The following is a 19,249-nucleotide window of genomic DNA, read 5'->3' on the forward strand; positions in this document are numbered from 1 at the left end:
ATTTTGTAAGATGATGACATTAAAATGAACAAGCATTTGAAATTATGAATATGTCGTAAAATTTGTCGACTCTGTTAAACTGTCAATTGGATTCAAACTCAACTGCCATGAATGTCTTAACTACTACCATCTAAGGGTTTAAGAGGACGGTGGAAGGTAATACAATTTCCAATCTTCATTATAGTAAATAATTACATGTTAAATTAAAAGGAAGTATATATAAATACTAGCATATTATTGGGAATACATTACATTTTAAATTTGTAAAACGGTACATCATTCTATCAAGAATCCCAACCTTCAATTTTTTGAAATCTGCACATTACTGCCCCGTCTAATTTATCTGCATTCATCCTATGAACAATTATTTACATCAGTATTTTTTTAATCACGAACAAATGTTTTAGATTCTTACTTCAAGAACATCGCCATCTTTGAGCTTTGTATTAGGTAATACTAAGTGTCCGTTAATCAAAACTAGCTTCCCCTCCAAACCAGTTCTTTGCGCAGCATCAACAGCACTGCTACCAGCTTTTAACCTCATTATTTCACCATGAGGCCAACATATAATTACCACTTCACCAAGGTTAAGAGGACCCCGAGCATCGTCAAACTTTGCATCATGCTTTGCTTGGTTGATACTAACTTCAGACCACAATTGCTCTTCCCAGGAAAGCATTGTTCTCAAAAGATGCACCTAAAAGATTAATATATAGAATAAGTGAAACAATCATCAAAAAATTTTAAACCTGGGATATTAAATGTCAACTTTCAATTTGCACGGCAGCAGAGAGAATCTGTTCATTTATACCTACATTCTAGCTAATTATGCATAGTGCTATTAGACAAACCGATTTCTACCATCACAGTTGCATTTACACTTTAAAACTTTCTAATCATTGCCAGAAAGATAAATAGGGAATGCATAATGTAATATAGTTTGATGTTGGAAGGTCAAACTTTGGCCTACTTGGTCTAGAACTCTGGCCAATATAAGAGAGAAGAAGGATGAGAATAAAGATATTCTCATGGTTCGACTATAACCAGTTACATAGGATGGAGTTACAAATTTGATTGGCAATTTTATAATCTAACAATACAATAAACAGATGAGGGCAATGATTAGCAAATTTCACTCGGAGAATATGTGTAAGAAACATAAGTTGGTTAACTAAAAACCTTATTATTGATGTGAGCATCTACAGAAGTTGATGGAATCAAGTCAAATTTTGACTGGGATGCAATACTATCCACTTGCTTGCCCTCAAAAACAGCAGATACAACAGCCCAGTATTCAGACTCTTCTTGCTCGGTAAAATTGATAAGCTGAATGAATGTTGGCAGCAGGCGCCCAAATTGGTCTTGCTGCAAAAGATGCAAACAATTATATATATGAACTTCTATAGTAAAACAATCCAATTATTTACAAACCCCTTTGGATCTAAGAAAAGGCAAATCAGTAACTAAAAAAAGCATTCAACGTCATTTATTTGTATTAATTATACATGTCCAAGTACATCATTTAATGTTTATAATAAAGTTAATTTTGTTTCATTGCCGAAACAAATAGTTTTTACACTATTAGTTTGTGAACCAAAGTTATTCCCTGACGTCACTTACGGGTTTAATAAATATACAAATTAATTTCATATGACATGCCAAAACAATTGTCCATTACTGAGAAGTAGAGAGCAAGAAAATCAATAAGTCAAATCAATACGATGGATTTAGGGTTAAATAGTCAACTTTAAGCCTTCAAAAGTTGACTCAGCAAAAGGCAGTCTAAAATATATTTGTTTGTAGTAGGAGTAACTACTAGGCAGCACATACATTTCTAACACAACTTTGATTAATCGAACTAGAATAAGGACAGTGGGGTAGGACAAATGTGCATAACTAAACAAGGAAAATAAAATTAAAGCTTTACAGTGTATATATGCCATTGTCTTTTAATTGCAGGGTAGCAAAAATAATGAAAAAAGGGAAAAGTGCAATTTTTAAATGCTTTACTGCTCGTGAAAACTTACCTTGTGATACATACCATCTTGACATAGCGTGTACTTCTCTAGACAAGTACACCAATCCCCATGTCCTGGTTCAAACCACCATTCATCAGACACCTGAAGCAAGTCACCAGTAAGTAAATTGACAATGTGATGTAAAATAAAATAAAATAAAAAAGAAATGATGACACAACAGAAGAAACTGGTGTCCGAGAGGACAATGCAGCATGTAGGAAGCTTATTGGTAAACTTAACTACCCCATAATGATCCATTCTAATTACTGCCTTCTAAGTAAGTGTAATTGTTTCATTGTCCACAAACCATTCACCACGAGCAATCTATATTCGAAATCAATATCAACAATTGTTTAAGCTAATCAGCAAACCTTTTTGTATAGCCGTGCATAAGCTTCCCATCGCTTATTCTGGAAAAAAGATCTTCTGTCAGCTACTGCTTCAGAAGCTGCTAGCCCAAAGCTTACAGCAACTAGCAATTCTCTTTCTTCATTTTCTACACTGAAAAAGGTAATAAAGAAGAGCTACAGTCAATGTGGATAGCTTTATAACATAACATCCATTAGAAATGGAAGTGTTGTATACCCGATGATAACAGCAGCAAATAGGTGACTTCCTTCTACTCTAAGGACTGGATGTCCAGCCTTCAGTGACTTGTACTCGCTCAATAAAATATCTGAAGAATTTTTTTCTTCTATACCTTTGCTAAAATAGGAGGATGCATCTGTTACAGGTGTATCCATTCCATCTACGGATGAAAAAGGATTTCCATTTTCTTTATAAAGCCAATGTGCAGCAAGTCCATGTTCAGCATCCTCATGCATCCTCTGGTAAGCAAAATGATAACTGGAAATTAGCAACTAAACTACAAACAAAGCAATCTCTGAAGCATGTGAGGAAGAATCTAGCACCTGTGTTCTTATTTGTACTTCTAAAGGTGAGTTATCAGGACCTTCGACTGCAGTGTGCAAGGACTGCAATTTTAGCAAGTTAAGACAGAAATAAGCATAATCCTTAAGATTCAAATAACAAAATAATCATTTTAAATTTATTTCATTAAAAACAGAAAGCCTAACCTGATAGCCACTAGGCTTGGGATTAAGGATGTAGTCATCAAATTCACCATCTATCGGTGTCCAAAGCCTATACAGTAAAATATACATAATAGTATGACTCAATATTTGGAACCAACAATAGGGTACACCTGATGTAAATAAGATATACAGATCTAAAATTCCACTATAGACTGAGGACAATTATGAGCACACATGTTTATACCACATAACAGACAGTCCAAAGTATTTGAAAAGGAAAAAAAGAATGGAAAATATAAAAGAAAATATTTGGATTTGATACGTTTTTTTCCCCTTATTTTCTTTCTTAGAAGGTTATCTTCTATAGAGTTCTTCCCTTAAAATTAGAAAAAGTTCTACCAATACATAACACTGTAAAAAGGTAAATTAAGTTTAAATCTATATTTTCATACAAATTATTGTATTGAATGACTTATGTGTGTATAGGTTATATGATTGATAGATGACTGAAATTTGACCTTTTACCTGTGTACAATGTCAAGAAGACTATAGCAACACTGAACTGCAGGTCCATGTAAAGTTCCATTTTTGTCTCCTACAACTACTCTTAATGCACGTGCATCATATACTTTTCCGATGCTTGTATCCTTTCGTTTCATCTGTACAACATGAAACCATGACTTTGACCATTATTTTAATTTACACAAAGTGAAGTTAACAAAGATTGAGACCAGTTGTACCAACATCACTCGATGGGGGGAAAAGGTTTACAGCCAGTTGTATAAAATTATTTTATTATGCTAAATGAGGATCAAGATTAATGTAGTAATAGTAAAATAGACATCAAAACTAATAATCAGAAATGCAGCACCATTAGTCTCTTCCAGACACTCGTTGCTTTCATTAAGCTTTTTCAGTTTCAGATGAGACAAACAATTCTGAAGTAAATTGGTCAAGCAATTCCATTAGGATGTGTAGAATCTGTGCTAAAGAGTAATTTGGTTCAATGTTTTTTATCATGTTCACAAGCACAAGAACATAGAAACAGCAACGAACACCAAAAACCTAGATACTACTGTTTGTGCGAGTGTTTTGGGGAAGGGAGGAGCCATGGATGGACATTTTCCACCAGTAAGTCCCCAGTTCTTCCTACAATATTTCTTGCTCCATAGTAAAGAAATAATTAGTGTGATTAACTAAGTCGGCACTAATTTACAATATCATGGACTAATTAAATGGGAACCATGAAACTTAACTTTTCTTTTTATGTTCAAGGTTTATTACAAAACTTCCCTTGGACAATCATAATTAACTCTTTAAATAATGCCATGGTTCTACACAATTATACAGCCAGCATAGGTAAAACACAATGGACATAATTCTTAATTCAAATGTCATAAGTGAATTTGCCGATACCTTACTGTATATACTATACAGGCTTTTTAGTCGGCTTGATAATGTAACTTCCATTCCTGGAACATAACTGCAAATACAGAAGGAAACTTTTGAGAACTACAAAATTGATTAGACCATAGTATTATAGCAGTCAGCACATAAATCGTGCTACATAAAACACTAAGCATTGGGTAAAGCAGGCATGTGCTTTGGACAATATCAGAATGTAGAAGTGGTAGTGATAATGGGTACAAGAACATACGAAGCCGACATAACCAATTCTCGCTCAAGGGCTTCCTCACAAATTACCAATGAAGCCAAAGCTAATCCAGCATCCTGGACAACCTTCGGTATTGTGCATGTTTCCAGATTATTAGCAATACTGTAGAGAAAATTAGCTCGTTTTCTTCGATCCAACAGTACATCAAATGGGACTACAGCTTCCAACAGATCCTGAAAACAAGGTGACATAATCAGAATGAAAAAAATTGTTCTCACCCTTTCACAGGACTCGTTGAAGCAATGAAGATAGAATACTGCCTCAGTTATCAAGCATCAGAGTCTATGACATCAAGAAAAAGGCTTATGAAACGTAACTTCAGATATGAGATAGCCAGATAACATTATCATTGTAAAGTTTTGTTACTATAAAATACTTGCAACTAATCTATGTAAATAATTTATAATTAATAAAATCTAAAGTGTGTGAGATGTGATTGATACACCACATAAAACTCTCTTTAGTGGCCACATTAATGCTATGCTATATTTGGCATAGTACAGTTTATGGTTGTCAGTTACATTTCCTTTAAGATCTCATAACTACCTTAGGTCTCACTTGAACTGTTATCAATAATAATGTTCGTTACAATATCTGCATACTGTTAATATTTTCATTAAAAAAATTTATGTAGTTGGTCATTCAAGGTGGTCATGTGATGTCAACACTTATCCATATAGTTTTATGTGCTGAGTTTATGAGTTTGTAGTGGTACTGGTAAGTTGTTAGAATATTCTCCATATAGTTTGGGCTCATGCCTATATCATGACCAAGGGTCTAATGAAGGAGTTGACACATTTCGGAAACTAATTCTTCTTCTCTCTTAACTCAGAATGCTTTCTCTGAAATTAATCACTCATTTGTACCAGAACTTATTCATCCATTAAGTTCTCCGATAGAGTATTGGGTTTACCGGAGTCCTACCGGAGTCCTCCCTAAAAACCCAAATTCCTGCCTCAACGTGACTCCACCATCAAGAAGAATGGCCGTATATGCACTAAAAGATAAGATACAAATTAGAGTGGCTTATCAAATCATGGCCTTCTGTAGCAGGGAAATCCAGAATGTAATACCGAAAGGCAGAAATTATTAGTATTATCATCCTTTAGAATTTTCGACAACAATTGGTAAGAAACTAAGTTCATGGAAGAGTGGAATGCAACTCAACCTCTCAATAATGGAGATATACGCTCTAAGTTGAACAGCAGTATTCAGCATGGATATTATTGCATGCTGCTGAAACTTGAAAATGGTGTATCAGATGGGGAAAAACACACGCTCTTCTCCCTTCCCCTAGTTTCCCTTCCCCCCTGCCCCATACCTATTTCACTGGAAAGTTTCAGCTTACCATTTTCTGAACTTCATTGAGCACAAACAAAAAACAAAAAACAAAACAAACAAACAACAATTTTTCTCTTTGATGCTATATAGCCAGGCACAACAGAAAGCATTTAGGTGTGAGTTGTTACTGTTGCAATAAGTATCAGCCTGAACCAAAAAGAAACTACCTATGGAAACCATAAAACACCATTTAATAAAATCTAATGATATGCATACAAACAAGTAGAATGAACTCTGCACTTACAAATTCTTACCTTCATACTACAGACACCCTCATTGAATGTCAAAGATTTATTGTGGAAAGAAGTTGAACTTTTCTCATCCAAAGGTATCAAGCTGCCTTTCACATATAATCTCCTCGAGCTTCCTGTTCTAGACGAAGGGCTCCACATGGAAGCCAGATCTGCTCGCATGTTTTGAAATATTTGAGGCTGAAATGAGGTACAAATTACAAGTGGTGATAAATTATAATACTGTAAAAATCATGTCATCTCAATGGTACTATTAGATTGCTGTTCCTATCCAGAAGCATGAATGAATTTTCACAACTAATGATGATCATTCTCTTTTAAGTTAACAACAAAAAGATAAAATCTAGAACTACTTTTTTGTCTGCGGAGCTATACCTAGTACTCGTTTTTAAATAAAGAAAAGGAGCTAATTACTGTTTTCCTAAATGATGATTAAATGCTTTATGAAAAGAAAAAAAATTAAAGCACTTTCACTTTCAAACAATATATTCTTTTGGGTGCTTCTCATTGATGCATCACATACAATGATACAAACCCTTTAACGGGTGGCCAGATGTTCACAGTGATTGGGGACCTTCGTCTGTCAGCTTTATTCTGTGTCTTGTTATAAATAAATCAATATAATTGATGACTCTCAAGTTGCAAGAAACATTAAAATTATTATTAGACCTGTAGAACAGCAAAGCATAGATCTTCAAGTTCAGCTTTCAATGCCCACAGACCCAATCTTGAAGCAAGTGAACACCAAATAATTAATGTCTCCTCTGCAACAGCTTGAGCCTTATGTAATGGTAGAGCATAACTGCAAAGTAAATATTCTCACTCAATAAAACGACCTATATGGCATGCTTATAAATTCTAATCTATTTATCCAAAAAAGTTGAACATATTGTATGGCTTAAGGTCAATGATTTGAACTAGCTTCTATTGTGAGGAAGTAATCTTTATGTCATCTTGAAAGAATGACAAGTATGAGGTAAATGAGAAAAAATGGGTAAAACAAAGAGACAAACAATAATTGGGAATAAAGGGAAAAAACATAGAAGCTCGGAACTGGTACATTGTTCTCATGTTGTGAAGACGATCAGCAAGCTTGATGAGCACAGCACGTGGATCATCAATCATTCCCAAAAGCATGACTCGTAAATTACTTGCCTAGTAGATTAAGAATGAAACACATCAGAAAACTTTCTGATACCAATTCCACTTCCCAATATACTTACGTTGTACAAACCTAAAAAGGCACAGTTTCAATAATATCTTTACCAACCAGCAGACACATTACAATGGAAGATACAAAAACTTGTCAGATCAAACTTTTTGTAGAAGATTAGTTTCATAAAATAAAACATCATGAATTCCATGAGCTTAGGTGCAACGATGAATGCCTAGTTTTGTAATCCAAATGGAGTGAATTTGAATCCGCATTGGGGGAATAATAATATTCCCCTTCCCTTGTCTAAAAATATTGATCCAATCTCAAATTTCTACAAGAAAAGTACCAAATATCCATTATATTAAAAGATGAAAATAGGATACACTTTTCAATTGGCATATTGATATTAATCTTTGCATTGTTTCAAACCTATGGTGGGTAGGTGTAACTATCATTATATTTAGTTATTGATCATTAACATAACACCAAAATATACTTAGAGCCCAAATAGCTAACTGCTATATGTGTCAAATGCAGGTTCTGTACCTCTTCTTGGCCGAGGACACCCTGGTTCACATTTACCCTTCGATGTCTGCGTAACAGCTGCAAAAGATAATGTAGTTATTATATAATAGGGTAATAAAAGAAAACAGTGATACTCATCAAAGTTGTTGAGAGTTTTGAAATTCAGGCCTCTAATATATAGATACATACGATGAAACAGTATAATACATGGCATCACTAAATTCTTAAGGTATTGCACTATAGTTATGTTAGGATGTTTTGGGAATCCTAAAAGCTGGACAATATCCACCATCAGTGGAAAACCCACAATATAGAGCTTGAGATCAAATCTTGAATTGAAACATCAAGTCAACCAGTATATAGGTTTTTTTTTTTACTTTTATGGTCCTGACTTGATCCATTATAAACAAGTGTAGAACTTCATCCCTGACATTTGAATCTTCAATATTCTCCCCTTCAAATGTGAGTTCCAAAACTAGTATGCTCTCCAAATCGCGATGGTCACACATCCCATTCTTTAAACCAAAATGGAATAATGTGTCTGACATTATGTCTTCATACAAAACCTTTCAGGAATAAGTATGTTGCCATTTTCAGTTATACCAAACTTATTTTTACCCAACATGCAACTTCTCACACTTGCACTTCTAACAATACATGCACTTATTATAAAGCGGAATTTCTCTCAATTATATTATAGACTCGTTTAATCGTCTTCAAAGTCATGATTTCTATAAAAGCGATCTGTGTGCACACAAGATTTTTAAAGTTAGTTAACTCAATTTTGATCCCTTAAGCTCTTGTGAATTTATGTGTTAATCATAGAGTTTGACAACCATGATGTAAAGCCCCACTCCAAGATTAAAAAGTATTAGAAAAATTAATCTTTTCTTCTTCTTTATGATACCTGATTTATATAACTCAGCTTAGAAACACTGGCTACCAACTCGGCCACATCATCCCCAAACTCTGTCTCAATGTCATGTAGACTTTGGCAAGTGTCATCAACTACGTCATGTAAAATACCAGCCACAATTGTTTCAACAGCCTGCAACGCAATGTCAAGATCTCAAACAAATGAACAACAAAAAAAACATGTTTATTTAGGTATACTTGTATAGCCTCTCAAAACATAATAAGATATAGTATTATATAAGAACAAAATAACTATGCCTTTTCCTAGAAGTAGAGTTGGTTACAATCACTCAATGCCATAAATTCTTGTTGTGCATTGGATCCAACTATAGATCATTTATTTTTAAATTGCTCTTAATGATTTGACCAATAGTTTTCCTTGGTCTTCCTCCATTTCGAGTAATTGGACTATTTTTCATTGGGTAAATTCTCCTCAACAGTGTTTCAATAGGTCTTCTAGAGTCTAGACGTCTTTTGCTATACTAATTGTATTTCTAATTCTGCTTTTCTTGTGCAACCACTGTCTGTCAAAGTGTTCTTGTCATTGTGACACAAAGCTTACTTTCATGCTGGCTTTTTAGTTTTTACCGCCTGAATTCAGTTTCAAACCCTGTTGTAGGTGTTATTGTTAAGTAACAAAATTTTCTTTAATGTAAGTGATAGTTTTCCATCGCAGATCACATGTGAAGCATTACTCTATTTTTATCCACACTGCTTGGAACCTACGATTGACATCTCCCTCTACATTGAATTACTTTGTATGATGAACCCAAGATACTTAAAATGTGTGATTTGAGACATTGTTGTTTTCCAAATTTTATCTCTACGTTTGTGTCTCTCCATTTCATATATTTTGTTCTACTTCTACTTAAGCGGAAACCATGAGTTTCTAAGGCTTATTTCCATATCTCGAGCTTTTCATTTATTTCTTCTCTCGGTTTCTCTAACTAAGATCTATGGCACCATCTCTTGGACATATTCAATAAGTACGCCCACAACAAATATATACAGATAAAGGCTAAAGGCTAAAGCCGACCCTTAATATATATATATATATCTATAGTTACCCGGAAACTTCAATATTTCCACTTAGCTTTCTCACACTAATGTATCAAATATTTGCACCACATACATTGTGTTAGATAACTAATATATCAAAGTAAAAGTTATGCACATATTAGGTTAAATGACATTGGTATGTATCAATTTAATTGATAATGTTATGTTAAGTTGAATATTTCAATAATGTGATTCTTCAGAATTGTTGTGACATTATAAGAGATGACCGCATACAGATGTTTGTGTAATTTTAAGGTGTGAGCACAAGTTTATTAAATGGCATGTATTCGGAAAATTCACTTGTTGCATCATGGTATGCATTCTGCAGAGTATGTTGAAGGGGAAAAAAAGAAGAAAAACCTTCCAAGTGGTTGGAAATTTTGAAAGCAGTATTATGTCATTAAGCACAAAAGGAAAAACAAATCAGAGAACATACTCGTTTACCACTTGATGGGACCAACGCAGCCAAAATTCTTCCTGTATGAATACAATGTGTTAAATAAGGATCTCCTGTCTTCCGCATCTGGCCACCATGTGCCTTCTTTGCAAAAGCTATAGCCTTCTGTACCTGCCTTCACACATAGCATAAGGTATTTTAATGATGCAACAAGAGAGTGTGCAAGTCATAACGCGAATCAAGATATTAAACCTTTGCATCATTAAATATAGGATAGCCAGCAACATCTACTCCATCCTGCATAATGGTGCCTGCATGTTATTAATTCCCTTCTATTAATATTAGGGATCAGAGTAAAGCTTGAAAGGTTGTAAAAGAGTAAAACTCAAGAGGTTTCATTATGAATAAAATGCAGAAAATGAAATGATATAATCAAGTTTATCAAACTCGGGGAGCCTCCGTACACTCGACTCATAAACTCGTAAATGTTTGTTTAAATTACAATGGTTAAGCACATTATTAACAAGCAATTACCTGCAGCTGTTGTAATTATAATTCCAAACTATTGTAACAAACTAATCCTATTCACAATTAACATTATTAACGAGCCAATGATTAATAGAACAATCCTATCATGTAATAACATAATCAGCAACAGACAATTTTTAACACGTGCAATGAAAGAACTACAGATTATACACTCAATCAATCTCAAATTTACTTGATTTAACTTGAGGTTCAGAGAAATCAAATCGTTGAAGGAAAAGCTATTATAAGCATTCTTTCATTTGGAATCATAAACTGAAAGTGAAGTCTCTCGATTCCGAATCGGCGTAGCAAGTAGCAACTTCTCTAGTTCAAGTCTATGACTGAACACCTAACATATATAGAAGTATGAACAGAAAAACAAGAAGCGGAACAGAACCTGCTTGTTGATCTGGTTTTGGCCACAAGAAATCAACCTTAGTAGAAAGACAAGCACCGGAAGCAATAGCAACGGCAGTGACGGCGACCTGATTGATGGCGGAATAGACGGCGCTGTGAGCTGAGGCGGCCTTGGCGGCAGCGGCGATTACATTCGCCGACGATTGAATAGCGATTTGGTCAAGCAAACATCGAAATCGTGAACGGTGAGGTTTCAATTTCAAGTGCCGAAATCTGCGAAGAAGTGGTGAGGCTTTTAGATGAAGTAACATTGTAGAGCGTTCGCACGAGAGCAAGTTCGTTCTCATGCTCATAGTGATGCCGATAGTAATTAGTGAGTGATGAAATACGGTTATTTTCCCGGGAAAATGAGTGAGAGAGAAAATGAGTGGTTGGAAAATGGAGAAGAGAAAGTACCCAAAGAAAGAAGACGAAAAAAGGAATCTATAGTGGCGGGTGTTGATTTTCTCATTGAAATCTCATTATTTTGTCGTTTAATGCATTCATTATCACTTGATTTCTAACCGCTATTCTATTTGATGGATAGAACACCTCCACGATGACATCAGCAAGAGCTATCATTTTTGTAAACTACGGGTAAAATAACCTTCCATGTCTATCCACGTATCCTTAGGCGTATTTATTATTAAAATATAATAGAAACAAAACAAAATCATTTAATTAAAAAAATTATTATTTTTAAGATAAATAATAAATTGGTGTTTATAATTTTTTTATATGTTAAAATATTTAAATTAATAATATATTTTTTATATATAAACATTTTTATTTTGATATTATATACAAAAATATTTAAATCAATAATAAATTTGTTTTTGTTAATATACATTATTTTGGTTGGTAATTATATGTTCCCGTAATAATGATTTAAATTCATTATTTTAAAAAATAATAAATTATAGCTTGATTAATTTTTTTTAATTGATCAACATCATCAAAAATATTATTAATAATAAAAAATTTAAATTGATAAATAAAAATTATATATTAAATAACATATGCAATTAAAACATATAACTTTTTTGATAATAACATTTCAAAGCAAAGCAAAACCTCATTAAATTTATTAAAATTATTGTGTTGTAATAATTATTTTAATTCAAAATAATAATAACAATTGTTTTAATAACCACCACAATCCAATTTAATATTATATTAAATTATTGGATATTTATAATTTTAAAAAATTAAAATATATTAGATAAAATTTATTTTCTTAGATCTCTAATAAAGATATATTTTTAAGTATACATATTTTTAATCATTCATTTATTTCTTATTTATTATAAAAAGGTTTTTAAAATTATAAATCCTATGATTTTTTTAGTATATTTATAAATTGAAAAATATTAGAAAAAAAACATATTTTGAATATTATTCTTTATTATTTTGTGCCCTAAACAAATATTTTGAATATCATTCTTTATTATTTTCTAATTTTGTACCTACATTAGAAAAATAATCCATAAATTTAGAGAAGTGTAGAAGCAATTAAGTATAGCAAAACATATCAAACAATGAAGAGTAATAAAATTCATCAATATTGTAATAATAACTTTATGATATAAAAGACACAAAATAATAGTAAAAAACTCATCAATATTGTAATAATAACTTTATGATATAAAAGACACAAAATAATAGTAAAATATTCGTACTTATACATGAGTACTGATTTTATATGCACATATAAATAAGAGTTTTCTTATCTTATGGGTCTATTCGGTCTAAAGGGTTACTATAATATATTCTAATTTAAGCCATTCGATTTTATCCTAAGTGTATAAAATCACACAATAGAACAAAAACTTAGGTATCTATGAGATTTCACATCGTATGGAAACATATAAACTCGAGTCCAAATAACCCAACAAACCACTACTTGGGAAATGAAAACAACAATGTATCTTTCACTGTCCGATCCCACGTCTGGGACTATGGACACAAGTCACAAATCTCTGTCAAGTCAGACATGTTTCCCCGACCTATCCTACGTCTAGGAAAATGGACATGGGTCACAAATGTTCGCTCAGTGAAAAATGTTTTTCCCCAGTAAGCGTCTCTCACATAGGTCAAGACACGTGTCAAGAATTCCCACAATAATAAAAAAATTTCTCAGACAAGCACATCTTGCATGGGTCAAGATACAGGTCACGGTCTTCCTGCATTAATTGGAAAATTTCCTGGTAAGCATCTCATACATAGGTTAATACACGGGTCATGGTATCCATCTCAATGATTCATAATTTCTTGTTACTACTCTACACAAGTCTAGAACTCATGACAAGCACGAATATGGGTTATTCTTTAATACATGATTATTCTCATCATTTACTACGTGATTATACTCACACATCTCTACGTGATTATTCTCATTAGTCACATTATCATAGTATCTTTCCATACAAAGCTAACTAAACTTACAACTAGACTATCGTTCACCATCCATATCATTCAGGCATTCTCGTAGATGAAACGGTTCATCTCAAGTGACTAATCCCTCATGGATACACACCGAGGTACCTTTCACAATCGAGTATCACAACCTAAGTTATTCATTATGACCTAAGTTCAACTTTTCTTACAATATTAACCTAATTAAGATCCTAGGTTTAAACTAGTTCATTATCATAAAATTTGATATATATATATATATATATATATATATATATATATATATATATATATATATATATATATATATATATATATATATATATATATATATATATATATATATATATATATATATATATATATATATATATATATATATATATATATATATATATATATAATGTAAGTTATAGGGAATTCATGGTAGCTTAGAGGCTTCAAACATATGAGAGCAGTCATAAAACATGGGAGGAAACCAATTGACATTAAGAGTAAATCAATTTACTGCCTCTCTGCTAATAAGTTTTGAGAAAAATAAACAGGTAAATCGATTTTCCTATGAGGTAAATTGATTTCCCTCCTCCCCGCCAATCAAAAAATTGAAAATTATGCAGGTAAATGAGTTTCCCTAAAAGGTAAATCAATTTCCCTATACAATTTTTCTAGAAAACTCATTTTAAACACATCTTTTTTAACCTCTAACCATCCAAACAATATATAATCATGTTATAACATATTCAAACATTTCATACTTTTTAGATTGGACCGCCTTTGATCATGAATAAGTAGCCTGCAATACTTTTCTTATCGTCATGATCTCCACTGAAACCTGAATCATTGTGTCCATATACTTCCACATTTGTGTTGATCTTCTTCTGCCTTGGCATCAACACATCAAGATCAATTATGCCTTTGATGTATCTCAACACCCTTTCAACTGCATTGAGATGACATTCTTAGGGTTTCTCTATGAATCTTCTCAACAATCCGACACTTTGACAAATGTATGGCCTTTTATCACAAAGATACCTCAAATATCCAATGATTTGTTTGTACAGTGTCGCACTTACAAATTTTTCATATGTCTCATTCTTCAACTTTGCTCTAGTTTCTAATGGTGTAGCAGTTGCATTATAATTGTTCGTCTTGAATCTCTTCAAGAAATATTGAGCATACTTCTTTTGATGCAGGAACACACATTTACCTATGTCTTTGAACTCCATCCCTAAGAAATATGTCAAATTTCCTAGGTCGGACATTTCAAACTCTTGCATCAGTTTCGACTTGACTCTTATTATCTCTACTTTATATGCACCTGTAATCAAAATACAAGCATATGATGATTCGACTAACACTATTTGTATCATTCACATACACTTCATGTTCAGAGACTCACTTTGTGAGACCTTCTTCGATTAGGAAGCTATTTATTCTCTTATTCCATGCTCTTAGGCTTGCTTCAAACCATATAGAGCCTTCCTTAATCTATACACCTTCAATTTTTGGCAATTGATTTCAAATCCTAGTGGTTGACTGGCATAGACTTCTTCTTCCAAAGACCCATTCAGAAATTTTGATTATACATCCAACTGATGTATCATTTGCCTTCTGCATGTTGTCGTTGATACAACAATTCTGATTGTTTCCAACCTTGCGACAGGTACATATACTTCGTCAAAATCAATACGAGGTTTTTGCAAAAAACCTCCTGGCACTAGTTTCCCTTATGCTTATAAATTTCACCATTTGCCCTTCATTTCAGCTTGTAAACCCACTTTACATTCAATTGGCTTCTTGATTGAATCTTCGACAAACCCCCAGGTCTTGTTCTTCTTGATTGCCATTAGTTTTTCTTTCATAACTACTAACCAATTCAAATCATTAATGGATTTATCAAAATTGATTGGTTTTGCTTCATTCATCATCATTGTTTATTCTATTAAGTCACCATTTGCATCGACTACTTAATCTGGAAATCTCTCATATTTAACTAGCCTTGTTGAATCAGTTCTTGCTCTAATCGATCTTCTGACATTCTGCTCAAGTGGCTCTTCATTTTAGTTAGATTAAACTTCATTTTGTTGGTCTTCAAACACATTTGTGATTGTATCTAACTCCTTTCGAACTGACATGTGACTTCAATTCCACCCTTTGCTTTCATCTACTAAAACATCTCAACTGATCACCAGTTTATCATCATTTGGTGAATACAACTTGTATGCACCAGTCAAATGATAACCTATGGGCATCATAGTCCGACTTTAATCATCTGGTTCCTTCCTTAATTGTTCAGATACATGCTTGAAGCACATTGATCAAAACCCTTTAAGATGAATAACATTTGGCTTCGCACCTTTCCAAGCATCATAAGGAGTCCTCTCGACTATCACCCCAAAATCTCTTTGGCATATCTTTATCTTTCAAAATGCTACTAGTCATGTTCAATATACTTAGATTCTTCCTCTCAACTATGCCATTATGATGAAGTGTATAGGGTGCAATGACCTCATTCTCTATACCTTCCTTATTACAAAATCTAGCAAATCTCCGGAGATGTATTCACCACCACCATCCATTTTCATTTTCTTAAACTTGCATCCAATTTATTTTTCAACAAGCAATTTGAACTTCTTGAACTGTGTGAATACCTCACTCTTTATTTCAATAAGGTAAATCTACATATATATGGTGAATTCATCTATGAAAATTAGAAAATAATAGTTACCTCCATTCAACCTTACTTCAAAAGATCCACAAGCATCAGAGTGAACTAACTATAGATTTTTTTTGACCCCATTGGTAAGTCATGCTTGAATTCTTTCATAACCTGCTTTGCTTAGCAACATTCCTCACACACATGACTTGGTTCTTTAACCTGAGGTAAGCCATGCATCATCTTCTTCTGGTTGAGCATACATAAACTTGTGAAGTTTAGATGTCCATACCTGTGAGGCCATAGCCGGTTCCTAACTTCTTTTGCAGTAGAAGCAAGACACTTGTGATCAACTAGGTTGATCTCTACTTTGGAGGTCCCGTTGTCTGCCAATGGTGCCTTCAGAATCAACCTTCCATCATGACGATACACCTTCATATGATTCTTTTCCATCTTCATGTTGTAGCTTTTTGCAAGTAATTGCCATATGTTTATCAAGTTACTTGTCATCGAAGGTACATACAACACGTCAGTGATGCTAGCTTTTCGACCATCTTCTCCAACAACAGGGATGTCTCCCTTTCCACCTGATGTGATGTGTGTAACACCCCAATTAAAATAAGATAATTATTTAATTTAAATTAATATTTTTTTTTATTAATTTAATTGAATAATTGGAATTTTGGATTATTATTACTATTATTTTGGAATAATAATTATTGGGATAATTATTTATTGGAAATATATAAGTTGGAATTAAGGAAAAAGTCCCATTTGGAGTAAAAAGGTTTTTACGTGAAAAACAGAGAAGCGATCGTGAAAGAGGAAAAGGGCAAAGGCAGAGCAAGAGGAAGAAGGTTGGAGAAGGGAAGAGCTTGAAGCTTGAGATTCGCCGGATTATTCAGGTAAGGGGGGTTTATCATCGGTTAAAGGGTATTATATGATAATATGTACTGGGTAGTGATAACCATTGTTTTATCTCTGATTAGATTGATGTATGATAAAATTGTGAAATAGTGGATGAATGAAATTGGATGATAATTGAAAGGAATTCGTAGAAATTTAACATCTATGCACATAACAGCCAGTGGATGAATGAAATTGGACGATAATTGAAAAGGAATTCGTAGAAATTTAACATCTATGCACATAACAGCCAAATGACGTTCGCCATTATGCCTTCGGCGTTCGCCGTTTGGGTTTTTTTTTCAGAATAAGAGCGTTTAACGCTAATGGCGTTCGCCATTAGCCTAATGGCGTTCGCCATATCAGTTTGACAGACAGTTTTTCCAGAATGAGAGCGTTTAACGCTAATGGCGTTCGCCATTAGCCTAATGGCGTTCGCCATATCAGTTTGAAGGACAGATTTCGCGTTTTAAACTCCCAGATGTGATATCGTGGTAATGTTGTTGTTGTTTTGTTGGGTCTTGAGTAGTATAGATATTAGTAGAGTGTGCTAATACTGTTTTTGATTATGTGGCATGATATGATATGCCGTTGTGATAAAATGTGTTAATGATGTGTGATGCTATGCATGATGCTGTGAATGTATCAATTATGTATGCATTGTGAATAGACTGCTTTGTGGCTTAGAGTGTGAGCATGTGTCTATTCTTGAAATTGTTGTTGATGTTGCATTTGCTAGGTAGCTAATTCCCATGGTGAGGAATTAGTGAGTTAGTCATTATTGGACTGTTGTTGATTGTTTGCATGCTAGGTGATTAGCGTGCATAGCATGGCCCTTGAGGGGTGGTAGCTAATTCCCGTGGTGAGGAATTAGTGAGTGAGTCACTAGGTCTCAAATGAGTGGGACTAGTTGGACTTGGTAGCCGTGCCTGGATTTGGACGGTGAGGTGAACTATATGTTCACAAATAGTCGATACCGCATGCATAGAGTCTCATTGCATAATGAATGTATGACATATAATATGAATGGATGTATTCCAGTATTATATGTGTGTTGTGTGTTGTGTTGTTGATGTTGAGTATGGTTGAGGTTATACATACGTTATATGTTACTGTTGAATATGATGTTTGAATGGATACTGCCGTTGCTGAGCGTGTAGTCTGGTTAGGGTGAATTAATGTGTTAATTACTTAACATTACATGCTGTTGTATAATACTTATTATATTGATTGAGGAACTCACCCTTACAACTATTTTTCAGGTAACGAGCAGTGAGTTGAATAGAAGCTAGTGCTATGGAGTCTAGTGTAGTCTCCTTAGTGGGTCATGCTCTGGTAGATGTAACATCGGGAGGGAATGTTTTAATTGTTTTGTGGTTGGTTGTTGAACCATTTTACATGTAATATGCTACATGTTTTGCATGATTGAGTTGACCTCTATCCGCTGCGTTTTGTGCAAGTATTTTACGTTTTGAATTAAATAATGAGCATGACTAAGTATTTTGGTGCGAATTATTGTGTGACACCCTTGGTGCATAATTACTCTGATTAATATGTTGTTATTTTAATTGAAATATTTTGGGGTATTTAGAAGGGTGTTACATTAGTGGTATCAGAGCATAGTCGGTCGTGTCGAGTCGTAATTATTTTGTTTCCCCTGTACGGGATAGGTGTTGTGTAACCCTATCAGTACTTATTGTTTCATCTTGTTAGGTTCTCAGAATAGAGATGGCTGGAAGAAGTAGAGACGATGCTGTGATTGCTGAGGCTCTGGGTATGCTAGCTGGAGTACTTGGGGGAAATCCGAATGTTGTGGGAATGGGAGCTGCTCGTCAACTGAGTGAGTTCCAGAAGAACAATCCTCCAATGTTCAAGGGAGCATACGATCCAGATGGTGCTCAGAAGTGGTTGAAGGAGATCGAGAGGATCTTCCGAGTGACTGAGTGTGCCGATAACCAGAAGGTCAGGCTCGGTACG

At 33.8% G+C, this 19,249-nt stretch overlaps 1 protein-coding gene across 1 annotated transcript; it reads right to left on the reverse strand.

Annotated features, from left to right (window-relative positions):
- Positions 1-157: 157 nt before the first annotated feature.
- On the reverse strand, positions 158-11,909 carry LOC127123921 (uncharacterized). Its single transcript, XM_051054096.1, has 19 exons — positions 11,903-11,909; positions 11,297-11,773; positions 10,624-10,682; positions 10,411-10,542; positions 8,908-9,048; positions 8,022-8,078; positions 7,380-7,474; positions 6,989-7,121; positions 6,323-6,499; positions 4,710-4,900; positions 4,469-4,535; positions 3,578-3,711; positions 3,095-3,161; positions 2,930-2,992; positions 2,604-2,845; positions 2,390-2,519; positions 2,028-2,120; positions 1,180-1,365; positions 158-697 (listed from the first exon to the last, which is right to left on the reverse strand). The coding sequence occupies exons 1-19, from the start codon at positions 11,907-11,909 to the stop codon at positions 404-406; spliced, it is 2,745 nt and encodes a 914-aa protein (XP_050910053.1). The 3' UTR covers positions 158-403.
- Between the last annotated feature and the right edge of the window lie 7,340 nt (positions 11,910-19,249).

This window comes from Lathyrus oleraceus, chromosome 2, assembly GCF_024323335.1.
Source record: "Lathyrus oleraceus cultivar Zhongwan6 chromosome 2, CAAS_Psat_ZW6_1.0, whole genome shotgun sequence".
NCBI classification, from domain to species: domain Eukaryota; kingdom Viridiplantae; phylum Streptophyta; class Magnoliopsida; order Fabales; family Fabaceae; genus Lathyrus; species Lathyrus oleraceus.